The sequence below is a fragment of the Vulpes lagopus genome, chromosome 2, assembly GCF_018345385.1.
Source record: "Vulpes lagopus strain Blue_001 chromosome 2, ASM1834538v1, whole genome shotgun sequence".
Classification (NCBI taxonomy): domain Eukaryota; kingdom Metazoa; phylum Chordata; class Mammalia; order Carnivora; family Canidae; genus Vulpes; species Vulpes lagopus.
Window position 1 is genome coordinate 169871963 of NC_054825.1, and position 18563 is coordinate 169890525.

Genomic DNA, 18563 nt, shown 5'->3' on the forward strand with positions numbered 1-18563 from the left:
GGGCTGGGGTGGGGTTCAGGCTGGCGCGCGGGACCCTGCTCTCTGACACTGCGCCGTGGGCCACTGGCTCAGTCTGGAGGCTGGGCTGCCATCACCCAGTGCGCATGCACGGCCTGTCTCCTAAATATTCTAAGCACTTGGCACACGAGAATCCACCCTTGGAACGTACCCAAGTGTCCATCACGTGCCAATCCAAGCTTGCCAAACGCCAAGTTCTCATCTGTTGATCTGCCCTTGCCATGCGTATGGGCTTGGCATGCACTCACCCATGCTTGGGTCATGGTAACGATGGATTCACTTGGGAGGCATAAATTCATGCTTGGTGTACACTGTGGTGTTCAGACACACGCATCCACCCTTGGGATACGGTGATGGTTCAGGGTGTGCCCACCTGGGAACGTGCTGAGTGTACGGCACACACTACCCTATGCTGGCTACACGAGGCTCAGCTCACGCCAGTCCATGTGGTCACGTGCTCCATGCTCAGCGCTTCCTGGCTCCTGTGCATTCCACGCTGAGGGCTCAGCACATGCAGTCACATGCTACGTGCTCAGCACATGCCAAATCCATGTTAAGGGCACAGCACATGCTGTGGGTTCAGGATATGCCAAACCACCCTGTTAACACGCTGAGGGCTCAACAAACACTGCATCTCCAAGGGAGGACCATGCCAGCTGTCCCCTCCCCTGATGCCCCACTTCATATCACTCAGTCAGGCACAGGCTGTACAGACAAGTTATTTACTTCTTATTGTAACCTTGAGCCCTCTTTGCCCTGGAAAGGGGGGTGGGCCAGGGGGCCGGGCCCAGCATGCACCCCCATTTCTTTGGGGGCTGATCCCTCCCCCAGCTGGGCTGGGTCCTGGGGCCACAGCATTAGGCCGGCAGGGGTGGAGGTAGAGGCAGGAGAGCAGGGGAGAGCCAGTGGAGCCACAACGGGGCACACAGAAGCGGGGGCACGGGGAAAGGGGCCGAGACCCAGGACTCTGGGCCTCACGGGGGCCTCGAAGGCTTCGGCCTGTCTGCCGGGCTGGGGCCTCAGAGCAGGCGACAAGCATTGCCCACGCTGTCAGCTGAGGTGTCAAGGTCGTGGCTGTAAGGGGAGTCCCAGTCCCTCAGGAAAACAGCCTCCAGCTGGCTCCTCAGGCCACCCCGCCCGTTCTGTGTCACCAGCAGCGAGGTGCCCGCTGTCTCCGTGAAGTAGCTGCCAGACCAGTTGGAGGTTCCTGCGGGGTGGGGTCAGAGAGTCAGAGCCCACAGCTGTGCCTGGAGCCCCCTTCTGCCCCGACCGCGGCACTCAGGACACTCACCAATGTAGGTGGCACGTTCGGTCACCATGTACTTGTTGTGGTTGACGCGGGCGTATGGGATTCGGGCCTGGGCCTCGTCCGCAGGGACCACGAAGAGTTTCTGAGGGGGCGGGGAGGACAGGGGAGGACAGGAAGGAGCATGAGATCCAGGTAGGACTGGAGAGGCCCCCGGGTCTGGGCTGGGGGAGGAATCAGGTCTGCAGGACTGGGGACCCGGCTACTTCCCATGGAACTACCAGAGCCAGAGCGGGCCCGGCAGAGTGGGAATCAGTAACCCCAGCTAAAAGAGAAGACCCTGTTGCCTCCTTTGTCCTTCATTCTAGAATGTCTATGTGTCCCTTCGGTCTCAACTCAGACATCCCCTATTCCTGAAAGGCCTCCTGGATCACCCTCATGCTGGACCAGGCTAAGGCAGATGCTTCCTCCAGGCCCCACTTTCCTGGCCATGATGCCTCCTCCATCTGGGGTCCTGTCCTCCTCCCTGGGCCCCACCATTCTGGCCCGACTCACGGTCTCCCCATCATGGCACAGCCCTGTCCCTCTGGGTCAGGCGTTTCAGGTGACAGGTGAGCTCCACGAGGCCTATGCCTTCGGCATTGCCCTGCACAAGGGCTGAGGACTGGGTGTGCAGTGGCTGCTTACCACCTGGATATCGGAGTGTGTGTGGTTGTCACGCAGGGCAGCCAGGGACAGCAGGAAGGCCCTCATAGACGGCTCCGAGTGGCCCCAGCAGCTGATCAGCAGGCGCACCTTGACGCCCCGCTCGTAGGCAGCCCGCCGGAGCCCGTCGTCAATGGCAGGCCAGAACCTTGGGGACGGGGGTGCAGGATTCGGAGGGCAGCCTTACCTGTGGCCTTACCCCTGAGCTGCTTACCCTAGCTGCTAAGCGCCCTTAAACCCCAAGACCGCCCTGTCTCTGGCTCACAGTCCTGTTCCTGCCTCCTCACATCCCACATGCCCTATCCTGCTTCCAGCTCCCATTCCTGCCCCCGAGCCCCTCATCCTGTCTCCAGCCCATTCTCTCTGCTCCCTAACTGGGGATATCCCACACCCCCGCACTCCCTGCCCTGCCCCCAACCCCACGATTCTCATCATTTTCTGTCCCCACTTCCTCTGATCTCCTCTGCCTCTCCCTGTGGCTTCCCTTTGCCTTGGTCCTCCTGCCTGCATTCTGGCCTCATCACTCCCTCTCCCTCTGCCTCTTCAGCTTGAGGCAGGTCCCTGCCCCAAGCCCTGTCTGTGGGGTGGCCGTACCTGTGAGGGTGAGAGAACTCCATGGTGGGCAGGTAGTTCATGACCGCGACGTAGATGAAACTCCGGGCATTGTCCACCACGTTGAGCAGGGCCTTCAGATCCGGGGTGCGGCCACTGGGACACAGTGGTGGGGGTGCACTCTGGGGGGTGATGGGGACAGTCAAGACACATGCCATGCAAAGGGTGCCATCACAGTGGACCCTGGGTACAGCTTGTCTCAAGCCAGGTCCCATGGGTTGCATTGAATCCTCAGCCTCCGTGAAGGCGGCGGATAATTGTCATGTCCATTTTAGAAATGAGGAGGCTGAGGCTCAGAGAGGGTAGGTGACTTGCCTAGAGTCACACAGCTGACAAATGGGGCCAAGATTTGAACCTAGGCTTTTTGGTTCCAGAATTTACGCTCTAACGCAGGGATTCTTGACATAAGGGTCCTGCTCCAGCAGCAACAACATCAGCTGGAACTTGTTAGAACTGCAAATTCTTGGGCTTCACTGCACATGGCAAACTGAACAGGCGCTGGGATGGGGTTCAGAGATCTGGTTTTTTTTTTTTAAGATTTTATTCACCTTGATGAGAAACACAGAGAGAGAGAGGCAGAGACACAGGCAGAGGGAGAAGCAGGCTCCCTGTGGGGAGCTCGATGTGGGACTCGATCCCAGGACCCTGGGATTATGACCTGAGCCACCCAGGCACCCCAGGGGATCTGGGTTTTAACCAGCCCTCCCTGTGTTTCTGATACATGCTCTGGTTTAAGGACCTTTCCTGTCATCATGTGTGTCCCTGACTTGCTCATAGCCCATCAGGTTCACCCTGCGTATGTGCCATATGACACCATGCCCTTTACCCACTTCCCTCCAGCCTCATGACAGATGAGCAAATTCAAGCTCCGAAGGGGAAGTGGTGATGGGGGAACCCTTAACCTTCTGTGTGAGATCGCTAGAGCAAAGGACCCCAGTGAATGACATGTCCCTACATCCATGCATTTCCGTGGCCCTCCACAATGACTCTGGCCTTGGCCAGGTGACTTGCTCGGTGGGGTTGCAGGGACGGAAGGGGATTTAGATTGGCCACCCCAACCGGAGGAAATATCAAGAGCTGAAACCAGCAGTGCCTTGTATACAGTACTCAATATCCGCCATGGGCACAGCCGGCACTGGCCAAGAGACTTTCCATGGTGATGTGACTGTTCATTATCTACAATGTTCAACACCGCCGCCGTTTGCTACATGAACCTACTAAGCCTTTGAAATGCGGGCTGGTGCAATTCAGGTACTGACTTTTAGCAATATTTAATTTTAGCTGACTTAACTGAAAAGAGCCACATGCAGCCATCCTGGGCAGCGCAGAGCTACCCCAGGGGCTCAGCATGCATGAACCCATTAGCCTGAAAGGTCGCAGATAATTATGGTAGCTGTTTTCAGGAGGAAACGAGACCTAGGGAGGCTGGGACATAGCCCCGGCCCCGGCCCCAGCAGAATGAGTATGAGTGAGTGGTCAGGACTTCCCTCCCACCACACCGGGCAGGGCCAGACAGAGACTGTGAGTGACCGGGTCCCTCTTCCCTAAGACTCACCGCCAGGTAGGCCAGAGCAGGGGTTCCATTGAGGCAGATCTCCATTGGTGTCTCTTGATTATAGCGGGTATCATAGGGTCGGGGCCAGGTTGACGGGATGGAGCTGCCCGCCTGGCCCAGGTACCAATAGGCCTCAAAGATCTTGGTCAGGTCCCGAGCTAGGCAGCTGCAGTTATACATGACTACCCCCAGCTCCTTGACCTGTGGGAGGGCAGTGCTCAGCCTGGGGGTGGTGCCCTGGTGCTCACAGATGACATGAGCCCCCTTCCCCACTTTCTGCCCCTTGCCCCTCAATCTCCCCATCTATCTGCATCGCAGTCCCTCCACCTCCCCCCACCCCGCAACAGAAGTCCCAGCATGGGCATGACCTTGACTCTAGGCTACAATCTTTTAAAATTTTGGTACAAATCATTTGGTTATTCCAAATGTGAGATTTCCTGAACCTTCACATATGCTATTGCTTCTACCCTCTACAGGACAAGCTCCTACTCATTCTTAGGTCTCAGCTGAGAGCCTCCTCCTCCAGGAAGTCTCTCTTGACTGCCCAGACTATGTCAGGCAATTCCTCTGGGCTTTCATGGTCCCTTGGTTTTTCCCTCATTTCTCTTTCTGGTGACACCGGACTGGGAAGACTGGCACTGGGGAGGTCTCAGCTGTGGCTGTGTCTTCAGCATCTCCTCACAAGAATTGGTAAGATTAGGGGCTCAGGAAATATTTGTTGAGTGATCAATAATAAATGATCACTGCCTAAACCGTATCTTCTTTCCTGCCTTATGTTAATCTTGGCAGATCCTATAGGTAGCATATTAGTTGTCAACTCCTTTGGAAGACCTTTCCTGATACTCCAGACTGGGTCCCCCCTCCTGGCCCTGACCCTCTGGGCTGCCACTGCCTGGTGACCAGCCTGTCACCGCACTGGACTGGCAGTTCCAAAAGGTCCATCGCCATGTTCCCAGCATCACCCGGGACAGTCCTGGGCTTAGAGCAGGCACTCAGGGAACTGAATAATGAAGGGCAGATCGGTGGACAGGGCTTTGGATGTCCTTCAGAGGGGCTGGGAGCTGTCACTGGGGATCAGAGCAGACCCCAGGCTTCCACAAGCAGGCAGAAGGCAGGGAGAGCTGGATTTGGGTGTGCCTGGATTTAGGAAGGCCTGCTAGGAGACAGGAAGGAAGCCACTGCAGACTAGACACAGAAGACTCTGGAACTGAAGAGGGGTACAGGTGGAGGCTGGGCGCCCTCTGGAGCAGGGAGCAGCCATGAAGGGTGTGAGGGCAGGGTCTGGGCAGACCTGGGTCAGGGAGCGCCAGTCCATGTTGGCACTGCCGATGTAGAAGTGGGTCTGGTCCACCACCCAGAACTTGGTGTGCAGGACGCCATGGGTCAGCTTCTGCATGTCCACCATGCGCACCTGGGCCCCTATGATAGGCAGGTTGTCAGGAGCCAGCTTGGGCGCCCCCAGGCCCAGCCCACCCACAGCTGCGCTCTCTAGCTCACCACTCTGCAGCAGGGCCTGCAGGTCGGCCTGTGGCTGGGGCCCATTGGGCTTGCTCACAGTGATGCGGACCTTCACACCTTGAGGTGCCAGGGTCTGCAGCTGCCGGAGGACCTCCTCGCCCTGCAGAGAGGGGACAGCCTCTGAGGGGCTGGGCCAGCTGGCTCTCCAACCCCATGCAGCAACCCCAAAAGGCTGTTTTCATGTTGGGTTTCAATTTGCGAGCAGGAGTGAACAGGCTTTCCATTAGCCAGTACGCTGAGGGATGGGTTTATAGGCTAAGCTATTAAAACCTTTCATCTGTTTTAATTACTGGTGCTCTGGGCCCCATGGGGCCTCCCTGCCACTCCCGTCCTGCCCGGGACCTTCCCAAGATCCTGCCTTGGAAGCATCAATGCCTAGCACTGCATTGGGGCCTCCAAGTACCTTGCAGGATGTTGGCGGCATGGCACAGGCTGGGGGTCCGGGAAGGTATGGGTGAGGCCTAATGACGCCAATAACTCTAACAGCCAAGGATTCCCTGTCTCCTACTGTGAGCTGGGCCCCATTCTAAGCCCCTTCACATCTGGACTCACCGATTTCTCACCACTCTCATTGATGAGGCTGAGTATAATCCCCGAGGTGCGGAGGAGAAAACCGGGCACGGAGAACTCAGTGGTGAGGTGGGATTTGAACCCAGATCACCTGCCTCCTATGTCTGTGCTTTGAACCACTCCAGTGGGAGCCAGCAGGGAGTGGGCGCTCATATCATTTTTAACTTCTGTAATTATTTTTTTCAGGCAGTGCTCGAGGAGCCCCACAATTTTAATACATGTTAAGCCCACTTCTGACAAGAGGCAGCGGAGGGGAGGAAAAAAGAAGGGACAAATTCAGTGTGTTTTGCAAAGCAGGGGTTATCCACTCAGGCTGCTCCTTTACACACCTTGAAGTTTTACGGTTTTTAAAGTGTGCCTGTGCACCGAAACAAGGATATAAAGCAAATGCTTAGGCAGGGCTGATTGTGTCAGACACTGTGCTGGCATCTGCATGGATTCGCCTGCTTTAGTCTCATAAGGGTGAGTGCTATACGTTGGTCCCATTCTACAGATAAGGCAACTGAAGGCTGAGGAATGAGGTGACCCACCCAGGTCACACAGCTAGACGGTGGCAGAGTGATTTGAGACTGGGCTGTTACCCACTCTGCTCTTCCATTTCTCTGTGTGACAGGGTTGGGGCAGCTTGTGGGCAAGCAACATCTGTCAGCCTAATCCCTTGTAATCAAACCCACACCCTGACATTCAGAGGCCTCCAGATGACTGTGACAAACACCCCCCATCCAGGGGGCCATGTGAAGACAGCTGCTTTCAATCACCAGTGTCCAACCCGCTGTGTGAGACATGCCCACCCATCTCCTGGGCTGCAGGGGAAACCCCTTCTACCTCCACCCTCTTGCCCCATGCCTCCCATCCCCCCCTGTTGCCAGCCCAGGTTGCCAGGTACCTGCTGGGCAGAGGGCTCCTGAGTGTGGGTGTCATTGTTGGTGAGGGTCCAGTAGAAGGAGGCGATGTCCAGGCTGCTGTGGGCACCGGCGAGCAGGCCCAGCCAGGCCTGGCTGGTGGAGGGGTTGCCCGTGGAGGCATTGGGGAAGTCCAGACCCTCGGGAATGCTCTCCACCAGCACTGCTCTGGAGGGTGGGGAATGATATCAGCCACAGGGGGCCAGAGACAACTGGTGGCAATGTGAGTGTTCACCTGTCTGCCCACAGAGGATGGAAGACTATGTATATGAGTGTGCACTTGTCTAGACGTGCAGAAGAATGAGTATATACACATCTGTGTGTGTGTCTGTCCACAGATGTGATGGGAAACGTCGTGTGTTTGTGTGTGCCTATCTGCCGACAGATCTGGACATAATATGATGCTGTGGCTGTCATGGGAACAGTGTTGGGGGAAGGGGCGGGGGATGGAAAGAAGACCCTGTGACAGTGCACCTGGGAGTCTGCAGTCACCACTGTCACAGGGAGTGGGTGTGGTTCAGTGCAGGTCCTGCTCAGTGTGTAAGTGTCCCTGGCCTGGCAGGGCTCCTCCTCCCACCCTCAGAGGCCCCCTTCCTCAACTTACTCGCAGGGATCATAGCAGGGGGCTGGGCGCTGGTTGGGCCCAAAGAGATGCAAGTCGCCGTATTCCCATAGAAACAGCTGAGTCATCAGGGCACCGAAGCCCACAACTGCCAGGATGAGGACCAGCAGGACCCAACGGGCTTTCTGTGGGGAGGAGGAGGTGATGAGTTAGCCCCGTGGCAGCCACCCCAGCCCACGCTGGAGACAGGATGAGGGTGGTGGTGGGCTCCTACCTTCTCCGCAGCCTTCCAAGCCTCAATCTCATTCATGGGCAGCTCACTGGCAGGCTCCTCCGCAGGCACCTTCAGCTAGGGGGTGGGATGGTAAAGGGGGTGACAGGGAAGCTTGGAGAGGCCTCTGCCCTGCACTGTGCCCAGCCCCATCCCATTGGGCCCCAGATCCACCTACCTCCTGGTACATCAGTTTAGGCTTCATCTTGCCAGGTAGCTAGGGGATATGCGGAGCCCAGGCAGGAAAGTGGGTGTGTCAGGGTCTCCAAACTGTGGGGAACAAAAGCTGGCACTGTGGGGGTGTTCTGGGCCTTGGGGGAACATGATGGAAAGCAGATTAGTCTTGGGCTCACGGGATCCATTGGGTCTCCTTGCCTGCGATCACGGGGGCCACTGGCATGGGGCCCGACACCCCGAAAGGAGGAAGCTGACCGCTGGTCAGCAGGGATTTCGAAATCCCTGAAGGTCTAAGTCTTGCTCTCTTCCCATCATTCTATGCTGCCCACCCTGCCGCCCTTGGCGCCCACCCTGCCCCCGTGAGCGCCCACGCTGCTCTTCACTCATGCTCACGCTGCTCCACATTAGTATCTTCCCTTCTCCGAGGTCTGTCCTACACATTCCCCCAAAAGACAATTCTGGATGGGGTCAGCGGAGCCCCAAATCTTTGCCCGGCGTTTCGCAATCCGGAGAGCACCTGGCGAGCTTTTTCCAGGTGGCTCCCCTGCCGTCACCCTCAGGTCCCCACCAGACAGCTCAGGCTGGGAGCCCGGGACTATCGGGGCCTCCCCGCCAGTCCCCAGCCCATCCCCCTAGCCATCCTCCGCCACCTTACCCCGGGGGGGACTCGGCCTTACTCCGCAGGCGGCAGCTGCTACCTCCGTGGGGCCCCAGCTACTGCCCCAACAGGCAGAGCAGGGGCGGGAGGAAGGAGGGGGCGGGGCCAGACGGGGCCCCGCCCACTGCAGCGGGGAGTCTGCGCAGTGCGCAGCCCGCCCCGGCTCACCGCAGGGAGAAGGGGGGCTCGGGTCCCCCAGATACGGTCCCGCCAACCTGGCGGGGGTAGGTAGAGTATATGGCTGGGGGATGGGCTTTGCCGCCCCCCCCCCGGAGCCCCAGCGTGGGGTAGGGAGGCCACAGGTAAGGAGAAAAAGGAACCCCACATCTGTCTTGTCTACAAACCTTGCGAACTGTTGTACCATGGGCATGTATTACCTAGTCAAAAATAAATAAATAAAATTAATTGTTGAAAAACGTCGAAAATAAATGTCGGCTATACTAAAAAAAAAAATTGTTGTAAAAGCCTCATAAAATAAAATGAAGAGATCGAAGTTGAATCATAGGACTCCCAGATACAGCGAATAAGACCTGCAGAAGGCACAGCCCAAGCTACGCGGTGGGGGCAAGAGCGGAAGGACACCGCGGGTTTTCTGCTGGAGTCTGTTTGGATAACAGTATTTGCTTTCTTAAAAAAAAAAAAAAAAAAAAAAGCCAACTGACATTTTGATAGGGATTTTAAAATTCTGTTTCTGAAGTCCAGGCTCTGGCTGGAAGGATAAACAAGATTTCCCATTTCCCATCTCCTATCTGCCAAGCAGGACTTGAGACCACCGTCGGAGAAATGAACCTTCCCCGCCCACCTCTCCCAATGAAACGGGGGCAGGATGCTCTCCCCGCCAACCACGCAGGAAGTCAACAGATAAATGCAGAAAAGGCTTATCTCTGAGAGAAGCGACAGCGTCAGAAGTGGTTGCCTCCGAGAGTGGGATTTGGGGTGGGTGAGGATTGCTTTTTATTGCACGCCTATTTTCTTTTTTAAAATTGTGCGATATAAGCGACTCACAGAAAAGTAGAGGAAAAAATAAATCTCTGTGCAGGTTAAGGAATGATTAGAAAGCCAACACAGGTGTTGCCGCGTCCCACGGCGTGCATCACTGCGCATGCATTACTGTGATTTTAAAAAAGAAGTTAGAAAAAGTAAATTCCAAAAAGGGAGCTAGGTACCCCCCTCACCGGAAGATCCAGCCTAGATCTGCAAGGATGATTTGGAAGCCCCTTCCCCCACAACGACCGATCCCGGATTGGCAAGGGCAGAGCACAGCTAGATCCCCTCCTCTTATTGCAGAGACAAATGGGGATGGGCCAAATGGATCCAGCAAAAAATGGCAACAGATCAAGGTTATTTGGAATTCCAGAGGTCACCAGGAGAAAAAGATAACAGTCTTAGAGGCTGCTGACCGCAGGGTTGCCCGCAGGGGGAGGGGAGGCGTGGGGCAGGAAACCTTGTATTTATTTGCGAAGGCCTCCTCGAGAAATGTTTTACTTAAGAATGTGGGGCTGGGGAGACCTCAGTCCTTAGAGCACGCGATTTTTGATCTCCGGGTTGTGGGTCGGAGCCCCACGTTGGGTGTAGAGATTACTTAAAAACAAAAATATGGTGTTGGAACAGCAGGCAATGTAAATTTAGGGAAGATAAAATGAGCAAAAACAAAACTGAGGGAGAGGTAGGGCATGGAGATGTAAAGGATGGGGTGGGCACTAATACATCAAAAATAGTAAGGCGGGATCCCTGGGTGGCACAGCGGTTCGGCGCCTGCCTTTGGCCCAGGGCGCGATCCTGGAGACCCGGGATCGAATCCCACGTCGGGCTCCCGGTGCATGGAGCCTGCTTCTCCCTCTGCCTGTGTCTCTGCCTCTCTCTCTATCTCTTCTGTGACTATCATAAATAAATTAAAAAATTAAAAAAAATAGTAAGGCATACGGGGTTCATTCAAATTATTAGTGACTTTTTGGCTTCCAGCTTGTATAGCGATTACAGGTCTAATAACAGTGGGTTTAATTCTAACTTATATTTTTTTATCAAAATACCCCTCAGGTATTTAAAAAGAAAACTAGTGGTGGTGAAGTGGTTTAGACTGGATTAGATTGCAAGGCAGTTAATCCTGGATTCCAGAGCCAGAAGCCTGATTTGAATATGAGCTGTAGCACTATGTGACTGACCTTGAGAAGTGACAAGGAATCTGTGCCTTAGTTTTCCCACCTGTAAGATGGTCATGGTAGCAATAGTACCTACTTTTCATAAGGCTGTTATTAATTTCACACACACTTAGTATCCGTGTACCAGGTATTGTTTTAGGCACTAGAAATATCATCGCTTTGAACAAAACAGACACCGGCGAAGACAGACAAAAAAACGAGATAATAAGTAAATTATGTTAGGAGGTCATAAATGCCATACGGAAGCAGGGCAGGGGTAGGGATGAGCAATTTTAAATTAGGAGGTCTGGGAGAGCCTTGCTGAGAAGGGGATACCTGAGAAAAAAAGCATCAAGAAGGGGAGGGAGGGAACTAAATGGACTTCCTAGGGAGAGTGTTTCAAGCAGAGGGAATAGCCAGTGCAAAGGCCATGAGGCGGGAATGTGCCTGATGTGGGTAGAGAAGAGCAAGGAGGCCAGTGTGTCTATAGTGGGGTAGACAGTGGGGCAGAAGGAGAGAGGAGTCAGAGAGGTGACAGGACTAGATCACGCAGGGCTGCCTGGACTGTGGTGAGGAGGACAGGGCTATGGGTATGTTCTGAGTGGAGGAGAGACATGATCTGCCTTGGGTGTTGTAGGTGGTTAAATGGAGGCCTCAAAAAAAAAAAAAAATATATATATATATATCCAACATGGCCATAACCTCCAGAATTCGTGAATATGACCTTAACTGGAAAAAAAGGGTCTTTGTAGATGTAATTAAATTAAGGATTTTGAGATAACATCATCCTGGATCATTTGGGTAGGCCCTAAATACAATGACAACTGTCTCTGAGAGACAGAGAAGACCACAGGACCAGGGAGGCAGAGATTGCAGTGATATGGCCACAAACCCAAGTATGCCTGGAGCTACTAAAATCTGGCAGAGGCAGGGAATCTTCCACAGTCTCAGGAGGGGGCATGGCCCTGCCAACAGCTTGATTTTGGACATCTGGCCTCCAGGACGGTGAGAATAAATTTTGGTTGTCTTAAGCCACACTGTTTGTGGTGATTTGTTAAATCAGCCACAGGGAACTGATACAGGTGCCTGCAGACTCCCTCTAGCTGTGTGGGGGACACGTGTGTGTGTGTGTGTGTGTGTGTGTGTGTGTGTGTGTGTGTGTGTTACAGCCAAGGGTTTTGGTCTGAGCGACTGTCAAGGATAGAAGCCCCAATAGCTGATTTATGGAGGCTGAGGAGGAGCAAATTTAGGAAAAGGCTGAAAGAAGTTAAATGAATGACTGGACGAATAAATAAACGTGTGTGTGTGTGTGTGTGTGTGTGTGTGTGTGTTCTGAACATATGAAATTTGAGAAGCGACTCCTTGGAGCTAAAGAAATTACTACCTAGCAAGTGTATAGAATGGACACGCAAGAGGTTCTTAATAAATGTGATTGTGTCAAGGGTCCTGACAGCCAAAAAAAAAAAAAAAAAAAAAAAAAAGGAAAAAAGGTACCCTTTTCCGCATTCCCCCGCCACCCCCAAGGCAAGATGCTTGCTTTCCATTATAGGCTTTTAGTTACTATTTTTTTAAACACAAATGGGACTTCGTTGGAAATTAAATTATGAAGCTCAGACTCCTGGCTGGGATGCCTCTTCCTCCACATCACAGTTTCCAGAAAAAGACTATGGCCTCAGTTGGATAAGTACCCAGCACCCCCATCCCCAGATCCCTGAGGGGCGCAGTGGAGGCTAAAGTCGAAGGTGGCATGACGGACAGAGCCAGGCTGACAGGTGCTGGCATTTCCTTCAGCTCAGCTCAGTCCCTGCCTTCCCAGTAACCTAGAACCCCCCCATGGGGCTCCAGGGCAATGCCCAGGCTGGACCCTAGGCTCTGCTTCTTTGGTCTCGGGATGCATCTCTGCCACCAAGTGTGCCCCTTCCAGCCCAGAGGATATTCCCTGCCCCTTGGCTTGTGCCCTGCCTGCCTTGGGGTGTGACACCACAGCCCACAGAAAAGGAGGAAGCAAAACTCACTGGGTTTCTGAGACACGTGCTGGGTCACAGGTTCCTGAACACCCCACCCATGGGGGGGCGGGCGGGAGATTTGATTCCTCCTTTGTAGCAGTGCTTTAGACTGCAGATTCCAAGGTTCAAATCCCACCTGTCACTCTTACTGACTTCAGATATGGGGCTTTATTTTTCTGAGCCCCACTAGTCTCTCTATAGAATGGGGATCATCTCATACTCATCTGGGGCATGGAGGCTGGGGGACCTTTGAATGTTTTAAGGGAGCAAGTCTCAGAGTCTTACTACTCTGGGTTCAGATCTCACTTGTGTGTTCCCGGGAAGAGAGGCTCCCTTCTCTGAGCCTTACTTTCACCCTCAGACCAACGGGGAGATTGACACATCAACTTCACATTTGCTGGGAAGAGTCAATGAACCCATCCATGGCAGAGAGGCAGACTAGCAAACCCCCAAAACAGCTTGCTGGTGAGATCTGTGTGTCCCCTGTACTCTGTACATACTTTTATCACAGGCTTATGTGTCCCTTAAAAAGCTAAGTCTGTGTTTGGTTTATTTCCCTGCTCCTGGTACCCAGCACATCATAAGCACTCCATAAATGTTTGTTGAAAACAGAAGAAATGGAGTAGAATGGAAACCTTGGCGAAAAGACTTTCATAGAAGTCCCTCTAGACCTAGTGACATTTGTTTTATACACAAGGATAACCCGCATGTGCTCTAAGCCCTGAGCAAATGGGTCGGTACAGATTATGGCCTTTCAGCCGGAGAGTAAAGTTCAAGGTCAATTTATGGTTGTTTCAAGTCATCGGAGAGAGCTGCTGAAGTGCCCGACAGCCTACTCCCCAGGAAACATTTACAAACATATGGACCTTCCATATGGTTCAACACAGAACTGTGTTTATAAGGAGCCGATTTTCACTTGATTGTGCAGACCCTTTTGGACTGGACAATCAGCTGTCTGAGATCAGGTCTACAGAAAACAGAACAGAGCACTGGTTTTGTAAACTTTGTTTGTTTTGTTTTTAGCAGCAGAACCTTTATTTCAAAGGACCCCTAGAGAGTGCCCTTCCTAGGGAGCGAAGATGCTCGGTCTGAAAAACAAATAAAGTAAAAAACCAAAACAAAACAAGAAAACAACAACAACAAAACACATCATGATTGGTGAAGATTTCTGAGCTGGAACTCAAATATCTAGGCTGTTTCATCCCTGCTCAAAGCCCCTCTATGGCTCCCCACCACCCTCAGAACAAAGGGCAAACTTCTTACTATGTCCTCTAGGGCCCAAAGCTGACCCCAGCTCTCATCTCTTCCCTGATTTTTAGCATTGGAAGTCCCATGGCCTTCTAGATGTTTCTCCCCAGGGGTTCCCACACCCCTTGCACCCACCATGTCCCCAACTGCCCTTAGCATCTCTTCCAAACCTGTTCCTCTCCTTGGTCCCCACTTCAAGGACAGCTGTCTTTCCATCCCACAGGTCTCAGTCTGTGTGCCGCCTCCTCTAGAAAACCCTCCCTGACTGCCCTGGAGCCCTGGGCCTCAATCCTGGACCCTCCACAACTTGTGGACTCAGACTGCCCTTTCCCACCTGGGTCCCCACTCCTGCCACCTCCCTTGGCTCCCAACCTCCACTCAACCCTTCTAATCTCCTCCTCATCTGAGTCAAACTCATCCCTCTCCTGCTCAAAAACCTCTATCTCCCACCGCCCCCTGGTGTCCTCAGGACAAAGGCTCAGCTCCTCACTGGTTCCCAGAGCCCTCAATGATCTCCCCTTAATGATCTCTTTAGCTTACTGTCTCACCATCCTTTACATCCCATCCATATTTAGTATCTTTTGATTCCTCGAACTGATACCACACTTTACCACCAAACACTCCCACAGCTGCTGCTCCTGCCCAGCACACCTTTCTCTTCTTTTCGTGTCGTTCATTCCTATCAGCTCATGTGCTTCCTCCTCCAGGAAGCCCTTCCAGATCCCTGGGCTGGTCCAGAATTCCCTCTTTGGGTTCCAACGGTCCCTGGGCTTCTCCATCCCAGCCCTAATCCTCTGCCTATGCTTCTCCTAATCCCAGCCCTCTGGGATGCCACTGCCCAGTGAAAAATTTGTCTCACTGGACCGTGAAACCCATGAGGGCATCATCACTGGGCTGTCTCAGCCACTGCTGTGTGCCCAGTACAACCCAGTACAGGGGCAGGACAAGGCAGGTGCTCAATTCATCCATCTGTTCATTCAACTAGTATTTGTTCAGTAACTACTTGCTGGTAAGGGTTGGGTGGAAACTGGGAATACAGCACAAAACAGAAAAAAAATCCTGGTAAAGATGACATTCTTTTGGGGGAGGCCACATATAGATGAGTGAAACATAGAGTATGTGTCTTGGGGAAAAATAAAGCAGGGGAGGGATATAATGGCACCATGATGGTAATAGTTGATGTCTCAGCTCAAAAATAACACACCACTGCACATCATGGGGCAGAGCACTGTTTTTCAGACGAGGCAGTAGGGGTCAGGGAATCTCTGCTGGGGTTGTGCAGTGTCCGTTTGCTGGCACGGAATTCGAACCCAGAGCTCGGTTCTGTTCCCGGACATTATGATGTCGAACCAATTCATGAACATAAAATAGGACAGAATGTCTTTCTGTTGCCCACCCCCCCCCCCCGCCCGCCCCTCCCCGGGGAGAGGGCAGGAAGTGGGGCGAGAGGGCAGGGCTCCTTGTTTACTCAACCAAGCGCTGCTGGAAGCACTTTATGTGTTTCATTGCTCACAACAGTCCTTTTCTTAGCCCCGAATAACAGATAAGGAAACCAGAGACCGAGAGGTGTAGTCATTGACACAGAAGGACACAGCCAGGAAACGGTGAAGCCAGGATTTGATCCTGAGCTGCCTCAGGGTCCCAGGTGTAGAGAGCAGCCTCTCCTGTTGTTTATCATCTGTAGATCTGTGGGTGCCCACCCCTGCCCCCCCTCTGCCCCTGACAGCACCTGAACCCAGAGGTGGCACTGGCTTCTCAAACACTCTCCCAACAACTCTTCCTCTCCCTTCCAGTCTTTGAGAGGGATGTTGGAAGCTTTCTCCAAATATAAAGGATATGGGAGTGCAGCTTTAACTCTGGCACGCCTTCCAACCAGGCTGCTCTTGCCAATCCATCCTTGATAGGAGTCCTGGAGCTGCTGCTGCTGTTTCACATCACATCAGATTAAGTCTTTCTTCTCTTCCAAATCCTCCTGTGGCTCCTGCCTCACTCAGAGTAAAGCCAAAGTCTTCTCCATGGCCCATGAGATCCAGATGATCTGCCCCCTCACTCCTATAACCTCACCCCCCCCCCCACTGACTTCCTTGCTATTCCTTAAATATTCAATGCATGCCCCTACCTCAGGGCTTTTGCATTTGCTGTTCTCTCTGCCTAGAATGCTCTTCCCCATAGAGCCACGTCAACCGCTCCCCTCCTTCAAGTCTTTGTTCAAATGTACCACCTCAGAAAACCATCCCTGATCCCCTATATTTAGAACTCTAACCTTGGGGCACCTGGGTGGCTCAGTGATTTGAGTGTCTGCCTTCAGCTCAGGGCATGATCTTGGGGTCCTGGGATCGAGTCCCACATCAGGTTCCCCTCAGGGAGCCTGCTTCTCCTTCTGCCTATGTCTCTGCCTCTCTCTGTATCTCTCAGGAATAAATAAATAAAATCTTAAAAATGTATAAAAATATATAAAACTACAACCTTTACCATGTATTCCCATCCCTTTTCTAACACATCATAGAATCTACTTACCTGTTCACTTGTTGTCTCTTACCCCTGCTAGAATGTAAACTCCTCGAAGCCAGGGATCTCTGTCCGTTTTGATTATTGCTGTGCCCCGCTCCCCCATGCCTAGTATAGTGCTGGGCATGTAGGAACGTGCTTAATAAATATTTAGGCAAATGAATAACTTGTGTTTGTATTCCCATATTGCAGATGCAATAACTGCAGCATAGGAATGTGAAGCCACCTGTTGGAGGCCATGCCACTATTTAAGTACTTGCTAGAACCAAGATCGGAACCACGGTTCCAGCTCCCAGGCACACATTGCTAACCACTGTCCCACACTGCCTCGCTAAGGCAAGCTGAGTGAATAAGATTCTTACCTCTCTACCCAGGCATGCAGGGTTGCTGAGGTTTAATTGAGGTGTGTGGGACCTGCCTCATCTCCCTGTACTCCCAACTCCAGAAGTCAAGGGAATCTGGGTTTAAGCTAGCTAGTCGCCCCCTGCCCCCAACTACTCCAGGACTCCCACTAGGGCATTAGCTCCATGCTCTCATTTTGGGGGTCGGCAAACCACTCAATCCAACATGGTAGAGATTAGGGATTAAGTATTTACCCAAGCAAGGTTTGTGATGGCCCTCAGGTGGGGTGACGTGGCAGAGATGAGGACATGGAGACTGTGACGTGCGGTGGCATGGGGTGGTTGCCTTGGCAGAGGGTATCATGATACAGGGAGTGTGCTGACGTCATGAGAATGAAGAGGGCAGCTGAGGGAAGGCGGGGGAGTGACAATGGAGAGGTGATGGAGGTGACTGCATGAGGGTGAGGGTGACATGGTTAATAACATAATGAGCCCAAATCGCCACATCAAGCTGCGCACATCACAAGAATACACTCGCAGAATCCTCCCAATCATCCTGGACGCAGGTGTCCTTCTGCGGGTTTACAGATGAGGAAGCTGAGAGTGCAAAGGTGTGATCAGGTGGTCAAGGTTACCCAGAGGTTCTGTGGTGGAGCTGGGATTCTGGGACACCCCCAGGAAACCGGCTCGAGGAGCGTCTACGGTGGTGAGTGAGTGGGAAGGGACACGGGGAAATGACAGACACATAAAGGGATGAGAAGCAACTGGAAGGCAGAGTGGCTTCTTATGGGGGAAACTCGGAACATAAGGCACGACGGTGACTGTCAGGAGCAGAGGAGACACGGGAGGTACGGACATATAAGGGGTGAAAATGACATAAGGGACGCGTGACCGCGATGTAAGGAGAAGGTGACAGAAGACGTGTGAAGGTGAACGGGGAGTGTGATGACGGCTCAGGAGAGGTGAAGGCTTCATAAAGGAAAAAGTAGCAACAAAAGAGGGGCGCAGGCGACATGAGGGGATGGCAGCAAAAAGGGGAAGGCAGCAACGCTGAGCGGCAATGCGGGCTTAGCACGGAAGCGAATTAAGGGGGTCGACAGAGACAGAAGGCAGGTGATGGCGACAGAAGTGCGGTGGTGACCATTTAACCGGGATGCGACAGAAAGGGAGGGACGGCTACACAGAGAGACATCGAACCACATAAGCGGAGAACTGCATTAGAGAGGGAAGGACAACGCGAAAAGGGTTGCAGAGGCGCCGCGCCCCCAGATCGCACAGTACCTGCACTCCACGTCTCCCACTCCCGGACCCAGCCCGGCACGCACCTTCCAGGCTGGAGCCCCGCCTGGCCACCCCGCCGCGCGCAGGCGCACTCCGGCTGGACTGCGGGCCCGCGGGGGCCAGGCAAGAGCGCTTCTCATTGGCCGCGCTCCTCGCTAGCGCGGGGCGGAGGGGAGCGCCCGGGAGACGGGGAGGTCACGTGACGGTGGCGGCCGCACTCTCGCTGGTGGCGATCCGGCGGGCTAGA

General features: G+C 53.5%; 1 protein-coding gene across 5 annotated transcripts; it reads right to left on the reverse strand.

Moving 5' to 3' along the window:
- Positions 1-726: 726 nt before the first annotated feature.
- PLD3 (phospholipase D family member 3) lies at positions 727-18426 on the reverse strand. Of its 5 annotated transcripts, none has more exons than XM_041742602.1 (13): positions 18317-18426; positions 9139-9171; positions 8138-8270; positions 7963-8037; positions 7731-7873; positions 7111-7294; positions 5634-5754; positions 5428-5555; positions 4137-4337; positions 2564-2703; positions 1952-2117; positions 1310-1409; positions 727-1225 (listed from the first exon to the last, which is right to left on the reverse strand). In XM_041742602.1, exons 3-13 carry the CDS (start codon positions 8162-8164, stop codon positions 1038-1040), a joined length of 1473 nt encoding a protein of 490 aa, XP_041598536.1. In that variant the 5' UTR covers positions 8165-8270; positions 9139-9171; positions 18317-18426; the 3' UTR covers positions 727-1037. The 5 variants fall into 5 exon arrangements, with proteins under 5 accessions (XP_041598536.1, XP_041598537.1, XP_041598540.1 ...); XM_041742603.1 differs by having other exon boundaries at positions 8138-8229; positions 18317-18423; XM_041742606.1 differs by lacking the exon at positions 9139-9171 and having other exon boundaries at positions 8138-8229; positions 18317-18393.
- Between the last annotated feature and the right edge of the window lie 137 nt (positions 18427-18563).

What these genes read in the sequence shown, in the direction of transcription:
- PLD3 (XM_041742602.1), bottom strand. Translation starts at nt 8,164, where the DNA reads ATGAAGCCTAAACTGATGTACCAGGAG. An exon ending in GCAGGCCCTGCTGCAGAGTG is followed by an intron (nt 5,556 to 5,633) that starts GTGAGCTAGAGA and finishes TGCCTATCATAG; the next exon opens with GGGCCCAGGTGCGCATGGTG. An exon ending in CACACTCCGATATCCAGGTG is followed by an intron (nt 1,410 to 1,951) that starts GTAAGCAGCCAC and finishes CCGCCCCCTCAG; the next exon opens with AAACTCTTCGTGGTCCCTGC.